At 48.7% G+C, this 12,172-nt stretch overlaps 1 protein-coding gene across 2 annotated transcripts in view; it reads left to right on the plus strand.

The window, feature by feature from the left end:
• Window positions 1-1,254: 1,254 nt before the first annotated feature.
• LOC8043008 (activating transcription factor 7-interacting protein 1) overlaps window positions 1,255-12,172 on the plus strand; it is a 34,422-nt gene continuing 23,504 nt past the window's right edge. For both annotated transcript variants that reach the window (XM_029970992.4, XM_029970991.4), the window contains exons 1-5: window positions 1,255-1,907; window positions 2,693-2,764; window positions 5,151-5,354; window positions 7,019-7,329; window positions 8,895-9,101. In XM_029970992.4, coding sequence (XP_029826852.4) covers window positions 1,328-1,907; window positions 2,693-2,764; window positions 5,151-5,354; window positions 7,019-7,329; window positions 8,895-9,101 — 1,374 coding nt within the window. In that variant the 5' untranslated portion in view covers window positions 1,255-1,327. The remainder of the gene's footprint in view (window positions 1,908-2,692; window positions 2,765-5,150; window positions 5,355-7,018; window positions 7,330-8,894; window positions 9,102-12,172) is intronic.

A 12,172-nucleotide genomic window follows, 5' to 3' on the forward strand; every position in this document is an offset into this window, starting at 1 on the left:
AGGTGCACAGTATTTAGACACATTAATGCCCATTCACACACTTTGTTTGCTTATGACTGAGACATCACAAGGAAAAATAGACACCTCCCCACCCCAAGGTTTTTCTTAGTGAACAGTGTTTAGACACATTGAGGCCCATTCGCACACTTGCGTTTGCTTAGGACCCAGTTCTATGACGAGATAACACACTAGCACCATCTACGAGGTTACCCTGGGACTTGATTTCTTTTATTTTTGCGGTATTTGCGAGATCGAAGGTATCTACTATCTATAAGAAATAATCTTCCAAATCAATGTCAAAAAGTTTTCTGAGCCCCCCCAAAAAATTATGTGAAAAGAAATGTAGGAGATATGTGGGAATGCAGCGCACCACAGCCACCAGACAGATGGCGCTAGTATGTCCTCTTGTTGAGAGAGTTTAAGAGGTTTTAAGGTGCATGGGCATAAGCAGTTGCAAGTGCGCTAACCAGCATAAAAAAAAGTGTGCTCGATTTTCAAACTATGTAAGCTTGGTGGCGTGCACAGTGTCTTGGGTGAAGACACTAACCACATAAATGGTTTCAGCCTCGCCTCTTTGCTGCCGTCTCCTCCCCTTACTCGCTTTCAGGGGGTGGGGTGGGGCAACAAAAACGGCGGAGGCCTTGACGACAGCCGGTAGAACGTGGTGTGGCTGCGGGCGCTTCCGTGATGAGCCTGCTTCGAGCACTTTTTGTCCGAAGACAGAAGCAGAGAGTAGCTCCCCCCCCCCCCCCCCCCACACACACGCACGTGCGCGTGCACACACACACACACACACAGAGACAGACAGACAGACAGACAGACAGAAGTAAAAGCGTCCCAAAGCTCACTGCTACCAAATGAAAACCTTTACTTCTGGTAGTAGAGGAAATGCTGTAAAGCGCAGAAAACGTGTTCCGTTTGAACAGCCCCGGACAAGACGAGCATAGCTGACCTTTTACTGCACCCCACCATGCTCCATTTCACCTTGTTGTGGATCGCAGCAAATGCTACGAGCCGTCGCAGCCAATCTAAGGCCGTGCAAGCGTCGCACGACCTTTGGGAGGGACACTGCGACGCGCGGAGTCGCTCGATGCATTCACAGCGCCAGATTGGTCAGTACGGCTCGTGGCGTTCACTGCGGTCCTCTGCAATGTGACGCAAACTATAGTTTTGTACACTTGGTCGAACCGATTCCTTGGGGGGGGGTGTCGCATTGCAAGTTGAGAAGGCATCGATGATTTCTCTTGACAGGGACTCTGCGAAGCAGGGGCCGTCGGCAACCCAGGAAGCGAAACCCGAAGACCCTAATCCGGACCCCCCCTCCACCATGAAGGTGATCCTTTTGGACGGCGACGCGGAAGAGGATGAAAAAGGAGTGGAGGAGAGAGGAGACGCTCCAGTGGTCGACGAGCCTGAGGAAGCAGCCATAGTCGAGAAAAAACCAACGACCGACAGTGCAGTGGAGAGAGCCGTCATCGCAGAAGAAGGGGTCGACGGCGGAACTGAGGTGGTGGCTGCCACTGGAGATACTGAAGAGACATCCGCCGGAGATGTTGAAGAGGTATTCGCCGGATTGGACAGCAAGGAAGTCGTCGAAGCAGGGGAGGAGGAGGCTGCTGAAGCGGACAGTGAGTTGGCTGCTGAAGAGGGCGAGCCGGCTGCCGAAGAGGACGAGGTGGCTGCCGAAGTGGACGAGGAGGTCGCTGAAGAGGGTAAAGAGATGGCCGCTGAAGAGGACAAAGGGGTGGCCGCTGAAGAGGACAAAGAGGCAGCTGTTGAAGAGGACAAAGAGGCGGCCGTTTGCGAGTCGATGGACGAGGACGCACCGACGATAGACCTGTGCTCGGAGGCAGACGAGAGGGATGTAGACGACATGGACGAGGAGGCGGTCAAGGTCGAGCTGAAAGGTCAGTCCGAAAATTTGCCATCCTTTAATTGTCCGGGCGAAATTCGCTCGGTTTCTATGTGGGTGCTACATGTTTGAACCTGTTGGGCCTCTCGCCACCCCTTCAGGTTCTAGTTGGGATTCAACGGGTTACAGAATTGCATTTTCGGTTTTGAAAGGGGGCCAGGATGGAACCGCCCTTGTCTTTCGGAGATCTGATGAGACATAAGGCACAAATATGGGTTAATTGGACCGAATCCAGCTGTACTAAATGGTATATGTTTGACCATGCGTGGTGCTGAAACTGAAAGGACAGGATCGACATATTCTCCAATTTGAATTAGGGTAGCAAGTGGAACTAGTTGACCCTGATTCACATTGAAGTTTCATGGCAAAAACACGGGGACAGAAAAAGCAGGTTGAGTTGTACTTTCACCTTAAATTGCTGCGTCATCTAGTAAAACTTTAGTTTAAAGTATGTCTTCTTCTGCACTGGCCCACGCTTTCTGTTGCCGTGTTTTTCGTGTAAAACCTTAGTTTGTCTCCAGTTCGTCGTCGATTTGCAATTCATTACGAGATGTCGCAGAAGGTGGACGTAACTGCTTTAATAATAATAATAATAATCTTTATTTTTCGGGTGCCCTAAAACGGCCGAGCGGCCTTCTCTTAGGTACACCAACTCGTACAATAGCTTTGGGAAGGGACAAAGTGTACGGCAAGACTGGACCGATAAATGTCCACTCCTGTCACTGGGGTCGTGGGTCTGTCTCGGATTCTGTCGGCTAACAGCAACTTGGTCAATTCTAGGGGACGACCCGGAAAATCCGCCGGAGGAGTATGAGGCCGGGAAGGAGAATGAGTCGCCCATTTTGAATGGAGGTTTGTTCATTTTTTTTAATATTTTTTTTTATTGGGGTTTTTAAAGAAAACCCCGAAGTGAAGTTTGAAGTTGAATTTTGCTGGCAACGCTTAGCAGCACCGTCTTTGCCTGCATGGACCACATTCTGATTTGTCTAAATCTGGGTCTCCAAACCCAGGCCCGCGAGCAAAATCCAACCCGCGATAGTCTTTTGATTGGTCCTTGGCTTGCCGTGGTCCTTCCAGTGGCCCAGCCCTCGGCTTGCCGCTATTGGCGCAAAAATGAGCGCGCGTAAGGAATTGGCACTGCGACGGGCACCATCCACGCAAACCGAGATACCAGAAAGAACGGGAGAAAAGTACCAATCGAAATGAGGGCCCTCTTCCTATATTAGTAATCGAATGTTGTCAGGATCATTCTTAGTCCCATTTTATATCTAACTGCATATGTGAAAATTCCTTGGCATTCCAAGTATATTGTACATTCAGTGTCCTATTTCGTAACTATGTATAAGCAGTGCGACCCCAGCTTAAGGAGAATGGTAGAGCTGGATGCTAACAATATTCAATATACATCATGCAAAAGACAGTCTGCATACAGATTCAAATGCGAGTCACTGCGAGATCCGTGCTTGGAATGTCGCAAGGCATTCGAAGCACGGATCTTGGTAACTCGCGTTTGCAGAATGTATTTCTTGTGATTTGCTAGCAGTGTGATGTCTCCTGCCCTGTGCAAGTATGCTAAAGCTTCATTGCACTTTGTTTTATGCTTGGTCAGTTTAAAAGATCACTGACACCCCAAGGTATTTTTTTTTTTTTTATGTCGTCCAACATGATGCAAGTTGTAGTCATGGACACGCAAAAAAATACCACAATGTGAACAAAAATTTCCCCACGCATGCGCGTGCCTTTTTATCTTTGGCACTCTTCTCTCCTCTTCGCATATTTTTTTCTTTGTGATGTAATCGATTCTGAAATTTAGAAGCTTTGTAAGCGACATTTCTATAATATTTAATAATGGCATTCGTAAAACTTCTTTTTTAAGAAGCCGCCTCCTGGCTTTTGATTCCCCTCGGAAAACATGGTGCCCCTCGGCACATGCACTGACGATGGTCAGTGAGTGGGGGAATCGGTCCAAGTTCTCTTTTTGTGGGTGTCCGTTGACTTCTGAGACATCGAAAAGGCAATCGTCAAACGGTCGAAACAACTGGGTTTGGCGTCTGTGTACCGTAGTTTCGGTTGCGACTCCGCCGGGGCAGCTGTTCACGCGGAACCGGTGCGACGTGGCCCTTCACGTCGCTCACAAAAGTCCACTGCGCGTTCTCTTCGACCTCCTACCATTTCAAGGCATATGAGATCGCTGAAAGGGCCCCAAAAGAACTCCAAACTCTAAAGTTAAGCGTCGTCTACTCAGACCGATGGGCGGCACGTACAGAGGAGAGGAGAGCGGTTGATCGCAGGATGTAGGCGAACACAACACTTGCGGTCGGGATGGTGCGGGAACTTAAAATTCGGCTTTTGGAAATTGCTTTTTTACTTCACAAATCACAAGCTCTGACATCACTTACAACCCGCAGAAATGCCCTCATTGTTTTACCGCAAAACAAAGTGGTAGCAATGAGCAGTAAAGGTTGTAATGTTCTATTCTTTTCGAATCATAGGGAATGAAGAGGTAGATTGTGCTGCGAGCACTTGTGGCACTCGTGCTGTAGACATTAATAGCTTTTTTTTCTTAGATTAATTAGTAGCATCCAGTTCATAGATTACTGTGCCCTAATCATATATCATGTTAAAGCTCTGTGGCAAGCAGAATGGAGCTTACAGGTGGCAAATAAACTGTGCATGATAAAGCCCTTTCTCCGTAAATGGGAGATCCTCTGTCATGTACGCAATGGGCACACACAAGGGTCCTCCTGAATATGAACATTTCCAGGAACCTTTAAGTGTCAATTATGTATCCTTCTCGGGTGCCCTGCTTACGATGATAAACGCTGCCGCTACTTCGCCAATCTCTACAAAGAACGTGTCTCTTTACACCTATGTGTGTTACTTGGAAATGAGCCACTGCTCCCATCAACCCATGTTTTTTAAGTTTCTAGAAAGCATTAGTCTTTCACATGAATTGTAGCCGCCTTCATACTGTAAGGTCCCGCTCATATGTTATACATTTTTCATGTTCATAACTTCATAATTTACCAGCTGCTAAAGCTCTTTCTTCTTCTAAACCCTCAATAATATCTTTAGCGCATCATAGCCCTAGTTGCTTTTGCGCCATAAAACCCCAGTCTACTACTTCTACGGCAATTCCGTCAGGACCACTGATATCCACGTCCCTGCCCTGCCGTTTCAAAGTTGCCGAAACTAGGATTTTTGCCTCTGGATTAACAGGCTAACTCCACGCTCGCAGGCGACGTGGTCGGCCTGCCCGCCATGGGGCTCAAGGAGGACCTGGACATGGAACAGGTCTTGGCCATCGAGCCAAAGAAGCGCCGCCGCCTGGCTTCCTCTGGCTACTCCAGCCTTGCCGAGCTCAAGAAGGCGCTGGGGGTGACGGACGGCTCGGACGCGGCTCCGGACGGCTCCAAGCGCATCAAGTTCGAGGACGGCGCGGGTGAGTCGGCGGCGCGAGCACTCCGACACTTCTCGGCGCCTGTCTGCGGTGCACACGTCGGATTACTGGCACGGGCACGCTCATCGGCGCTCCGACGGTCGTTGCCGTATACGTGTGCGGCGGCGTAAAGGACCGTGACGCGTTCGGGTTCGCTTGCGACCGAGTTGTTGCAATCTCTTACGACGGGAGACCTCGCCGGCGTTGTCTCCAAGTTTACCCCGGAACTTCCTTTCGCTAGAGCAGCTGGAACTGCATTTCGTTAGGGCAAAGGTTTTGCAGTTTTTGTGACGTGAAGTGTATGTGCAGTTTATGAGAAAAGTTTGTTTATGACACTGTCAAAGGTTTTTCGAGCCAAGGAAAAAGAATATTGATGCGCCAGAAAAACAACATACTGTTTCGCGGCTTGCCGACAGATGGCGCTAGTGTGTCCTCTCACCGTAAGAGAGTTTAAGAGGAGCTAAGGTGCAAGGTGTAAGCAGGGGGCAGGCATTGGAACCAGCCTTTAGACATTTGAATGTTCCATCCTAGACGCGAAACCGCACGCGTTCCGGGAGGTGCCGCTAGCTGTCACATCTCCGGTGAGGTACAAACGTTCTGCTGCTCAGGTGAGACCATCTCGAAGTTGAGACTGGGGAAGCCGTCTGATATAATGCCATTGTTTTTTTTTGTTTTTTTTTGTTTTAAGTAATCTTTTTTGCAGACATGTTCTGTCCCCTTAGGAGTTATAGAAGTTTTATGAGATAACCGGGGATTTCAAAAACATAATTTTGGTAGACACCCTGGAACCGGCAATAAGGGTGTGATAACCTAGAAAAATAATTTGAAAATGAAAAACAAAAAAAAAGACTATTGATTTGGAGGAGGTATTTTTTAGATTCAGCAACATATGAACATCTCCAGAAATTTCTTCGTTTCTGCTGCATAATTAACTTTTATTTTCAGTGTATTGATGCTGTATAAAAGATAAAAATCTGGACACTTTGAATGCTTTTTTTTTTTTTTCGTTCTAATTTTTAGTATGAATTATATTTTTGTCATTATCATTCCTTAATAGGATTAAAGGAAAGGCTATTCTTGGTTTTTCCTGGCTGATATCTAATGAGGAATTCGACCGTGTAATTATTTTTTTACTCGGTTCTCTTTGATAAAAATATTAAGACTGTCGAGGACACGGAAGGCATAAAACTTGTTCGATTCTGCAAAACAGTGTTTTTATTCCAACGTATTAGTGTACAAAATCCTTTTCATTGTTGCACTCTCCACATGTTCTGCTTTCTATTGGACTAAAAAAAATGACGAATATTGTGCGCACAAGTTTTCCAACGATAGATTAACTATGCAAGGTAGGTGCGTCCCCAGCAAGGACTGTCGTAATTTCCTCGACAATTATTGCGCAGCAGCGACACTTCTTTTCTGCACCCTTTGTCATGACCAGTGGTGTGCACTCTTTTTTAATTTCGTTCATTTTAACCGTGGTGCTTAGAAGTTGATTGTCCTGAGTAGTGTCCCCCCTTTCAATTTGCTTATTTACCGCAGAGGCACATCGCATTAAAGCACAGCTCTCGCCATACAGTGCTGTTGTTCTAAACTTAACAAAGTAGGCTAAAAGGAGGGATTTTTGTGCAGCCGGATAGAAGAGTAATGCGTCGTCTGTGTTCCCGCAGAGTCGGACAAAGGGGTCCTGACGGAGTGCAAGCCCGAGGAGGGGGTGAGCCAGACGCCTCCGCCCGTGGGCATCCCCGTGGGGCCCAACCTGGTGGTGCTGAGCAGGGCCCAGCTGGAGGCGTACGTGGCCCAGCGGGTGCGGGAGTGCCTGGCCCTGCAGGGGCAGGCCCTGCTCCAGCCCATGGAGAAGAAGTGCGAGACGCTGCACCGGGCCCTGGAGCGCTGGCGCCGCCGCTCCTTCCAGCTCCAGAAGCAGCTCAACGAGTTCGTCTGCGAGCAGGAGCGCTGCGCGGGGGCACGCAGGAACAGGGTGGGTGGGCGGAGCCGCCTCTTGGTTTCGCGCGGAGCGCCGCATTCTTCCCGGGGGCATAGAGACGGGAGCGGGACCTTGCAAATCTTGAGCGCCGACGTCAGCGGTCACGAGACAGCGGCGGAAGAGTGGGAAAGGAGAGCAGACGATAGGTTGGGTGCGTTCGTTTTGCCGCGACGACATGAAGCGTGCATGTTTGTCGACCAATACAATGCGCGACGTCAATCTCTTCCACTAAGTGAGCGTGAAATAAAGAAGGAGCACTAGCTGCACAGCTTGCGAGTGATCTTTTCACGCTGCTTCGTGTGTATTGAAACGTTGCCAGCGCCCATGCCCCGATGTTCCGGAACGGCCGCAGTGCCTGAGACCTTTCCCTCTAGATTATTATATGAACTCTATGATGTTTTTGGAACTGCGGTCTGCACCGGCGTTGCTAGATGGTGAAATTCGTCACTCGATGTTGGAAGTCTGGCAAAATAAACCCTTTGCACAAGTCCCGAAAGGCAACGTACAGAATCCCATACCCAGCACATTACCCCCCTATGACACCGAGTGGAGCGCGGTGCGCGAAATGCACGGCGCCATCTAGTGAGGCGCCGATGAACGTGCTCCGTCTCACCAGTTGGCTTCGGCTCTAGCAAAGGCCAGGGTGCTAAAGCGTTGTTTCAAAGAATCCTTCGCTCGCACAAGCACTCGCGCAGAGAAGGCACTTTCGAAAGCCAGGTACTTGTGCCTTTGCCGGCACTTAAAGCCGAATTTCTAGCCAAAGTGTATGTTTGCCATGTTGGTTACAGCGAGGAACCAGCGACCAGCGGGACGACGAGCACATGCTTGTGCGAGGAAGTGCGTAAAACAATACTAACCCTTAGCTCGCAGTTGTGGGTGAGGATCGATGACGGTGAGCGGTAGACTTCGACTGTTACCGGTAACGCTACGAAATTGACAAACAGCGGAGGAATCTCGACGCAGCAAAGATGGCAGCACGCAGAGTGTTGCCAGACGTTCGAAGGATTTTGCATTTGGTCTATTGCTCGCCTTCCGTCGCCCGCTCGTCTATTCCGAGGCTGCCTTTGTCGCCTGCTACATCCGGTTGTATTTCGAGTTCCCGGCACCTCTTTCAGTGCCGCGTACAGCACTGCATGCTTTGCAAATTGTCTGCTTTTCAGCCTTTGGTGTCCTGGTTAGTGAACCACTACATTAGACGAAACCTAGTGAAATAGTCTTGCGTGGAATGCGACATGCAAAGTATGAGCTGCATGAAGTGCCAAAGACCCCCTGATGTGTTACAAGTAGCAACCAAATTGCCACTGTATCAAATGATGCAGCACTGAAACTAACTGTCAAGATTCTATGTATTCCAGCACTGGCTTGTGGCGTGTGTCTTTTGCATTCGCGTAACAGCAGTTGTTCGTACTTGTAAGACATGCGAAGTGAAAATTATATCGAGGGGCATTAAAAAAGCTGGAAAAGTGGCGCCATCGAGCGAGTGAGCAACGAGCTGTTTTCGATTGCAACAGTGTCCTTCCTGTTCGCTCTCTCACGGTTTGCCTACTCCTTCCGCTCAGGTGATGCAGCGTTCAGTCGGGGTGTGCGTCCGGATGCCGCCGCTGAAGCAGCAGCCGACTTTGACCCCGATCGTGGCCACCTCAAGGCCGACCATATCCACGGCCAATTCCACGGTCGCAGCCGGAGTCAACAGGCCGTCCCAGCCGACGCCGGGCATGGTGCAGCAGGTGCGCATGACTGGTGCCAGTGCGAGCAACCTTGCTGCGGTGAGTTTGGGGCTTAAGCCGACACAATCCAATCCGCTATCCTAACATGGATGTCTGCCGTCTGCTAAGGCCTGCAGAAGGTTCCAGGATATCGCAATCTGTGGCATCTACTTGAAATTAAAATGAAACGACCGAGCTTTCTGATTAGCTGATGTTGGCTATCTTAAAATCGGGCTGACTGGTGTTAGCCATCTTGAAATAGGGGGGAAAATAATTCATGCGGGTGGTTTATACGAGATTTTTGAACAGCTGGTACGTTATGACCGGTCAGAAGGTTATGTGCTGGTTGGACTAGTCTAAAGCTTCCCATCTTGAGTGGCCCCGTAATCCAGCCTGTGTATGGCGGCGTGGCGACGCTGCTTCGAAGCAAAGCCGTGAGGTTTCAGTGCTCCGAAGGATTCAGTGGCGCACCTTGGGTCGTAGTTGGATGGTTGCTGTCCATTATTACCATTAGGCCAACTCCAATTGTCTATTATGCAGTTGAGGCTTGACAATACTGCGGTGATTCCGCGTGAATGTTTGCGTCGCCGTCGCAACCAAGTGTTCTGTTGCACGATTGATACGGTATATTGTGATCACTGACATGGTAAAATGACAAGAAGCATTTTAGCCCATACAGTACACCCTTTTCTTTCTTTAGTCTAGCTGGTGCAATACCTTAGTGAATGTGTCCAGCAATTACTGCAAGAAGGATTGTTCATTCTGTCGTGGTAGTGGTCTTTATTTTTGTGCTTCCGAACTCTTTTGGCAATGACCCCTCCCATTCCAACGAGTCGTGCTTACGTCGCAAAGATGCGTCGTTAGTCAGAAGGCATTTCTAGCCGGCGTTTTCATCTTGCATTGTACGGGCTACGATCCCACTACCTGATCTTTTTTTCATCTCCGACAGCTGCGTGTAATCAGGGGAATAAAACACGCCGAAGAGATTTATGATTGCTCACGTGTAGGAATGCAAAAGCATTATTGTCCCGCAGGTGAAATGTTTTCGAGTAATGTTTCTGCACACATTAAAGGGACCACGAAACAATCTTAAAATAGGATTTCATCCATCGCACGTCGTAAAAGGTGTGAAAAGAAAAGAAAAACGCAAAAATAGACAAAAATTTTTTTTTTGGCCATAGAACTTTAAAAGAAAAGCAAACTCTTTTATGTTTTCTTTACTTCAAAAGCTCTCTGCCTTTTCACTGCAATGCATCCGCAGTGCCAAAGCAGGTCAGCCAAATCTATGTTGCCTATTGGATAAGAATCTGCCTCACCAGCGCCGCAATCATAAACGTAAAGAGCTGGCAAATGTTTCTTAAAAGTTCTGTTAAAGAATATTCTGACCCACATTTTGAAGCATAATTAGCGATGTGGTGGAGATTGGCAAATTTGATAGTGCTCGGAGCCTTGCACCATCTATCGTGTGGTAAACGAAGCGAGAGAAAGATGAGACTGCGCTTGCGCTGTCAACCTACGAAGCGTCGTCTGCTGAGGAGAGCTCGGCCGCGCGCGTTGCATGCCGGTCACAGTTCCTGCTATCTGCCGAAGAACAAGGCATCGGTGGTGATCGTCGACGTGGTTGGCGTGGTGGAAGCTCGTCGTTCCACGTAGAGCGCTCTCCTCGACTGAATTCTCATCGCGTGTCACGATGATAGCCCAGCACGTCCTAGAAGGGAACATCCATCTACTCGTGCGGCGATGTTCTGGCGGCACCCTCAAGACAGCAGAAACGCTCTTGCCGTTATCTTTGTTTACTTCAACTACAGTGGTGCTTTCTTGGCATTTGTGTCCTCGAACATCACCGGGATTTCTTGTTTTGCACATTCCTTGCGTGTGCTCAAGATCAAGATATTACTGGTGCATACTGTATTTAAAGGCGTGTATGAAGGATGTGAATTTTGGCGCATTTTCATCACGCGAGAAAGCGATTAGTGTTAGCGTTCCTTAACGGTCGCGACGTGTATGTGATCACGAAACAATATTTCTATGTTGATAGATTGTTGCGAAGATTACATTTTCTTTTGCAATGTGGAAAAGGCACGTGGCGAGATTTGTGCTATCGGTAAAGTCGTGATCGTCCAAGTTGGCGTACCGCATCTTTTTCTTTTTTTTTTTTTTCATCCACTCTGTCCTGCGAGCCTGTCTTGACAAAATAAAACTTAATAAAGCTCGAGCCTGTAGAAAACTCTGTCCATTTTCTGCTACGCCAGTGAGTGGCAGCGCGTCCCCTTCTTTTTAGAGGCACCGCGGAAACAGCCGACGGCGGTGGAGAAGCGGCAGTCGTGCTGAAGATCTGCAGCGCTTGTTGCAGTGGTTGCAGGAGTGTTTACACACGGCGCAGAGCGGTTGTTCCGGTCGCTCCGGTCACAATGGACGAAGTCGTAGCTAGCGCGCTCGTTGCAAGTGCCGGAATTACTGTTTGTGCAGTCCGGAGCTTAAAAAGAGAGGACTGCAGTTTTACCGCTTGCCACTCGAGGAACCACGGTGAAGCACATGGCACAGGCTCATCGGTTTGAGGGACGCCAGGTCTAAGGTCATCCGTGAATGCTCGGAACATTCCGTAGATTGGAGTTGCCAATCCTAGCTGTTCAATTTTGACGAGGAACTGGAGTCTTCATCGAAAGAGTCTCCGCACTTTCTAACAGGCGTACCGGCGTATGGGATGCTGTCGCTGTAGGGCAACATGTCTAGTTGAATTTTGCTCAGCTGCGATGTGTCCATGGCTATCTCGGTGATGAGAGGCACCGATTGAGGTAATATGTCGGTGGCATCGGTGCCATCAGCACGGTAAAACCATGTGGTAAAACCGTAAGACCTGTGGCACACCGCCTGCCCTCCGCTAACACTCCCATTCTCCTACTGCCGAGAGAACTTCCGGTTCCGGTAACAGAGTATATCACGACCGTAAAAATTATGCCGCGGCTTGTTTTGCGATTTGTTGAGAGGAAGAAAACCTAAATATTTCGTTAGTTTTTTGTATAGAAGTTAATAAACAGAAACGAAAGCGGATACCTGCTCGGCATTTAGTGAACATTGAATGTTTAATGTAAAAGTATTTTAGCAAAAGTAAAAAAAAGTTGTTTCATGGT

This window comes from Ixodes scapularis, unplaced genomic scaffold (assembly GCF_016920785.2).
Source record: "Ixodes scapularis isolate PalLabHiFi unplaced genomic scaffold, ASM1692078v2 PGA_scaffold6__148_contigs__length_123643588, whole genome shotgun sequence".
Taxonomy (NCBI): domain Eukaryota; kingdom Metazoa; phylum Arthropoda; class Arachnida; order Ixodida; family Ixodidae; genus Ixodes; species Ixodes scapularis.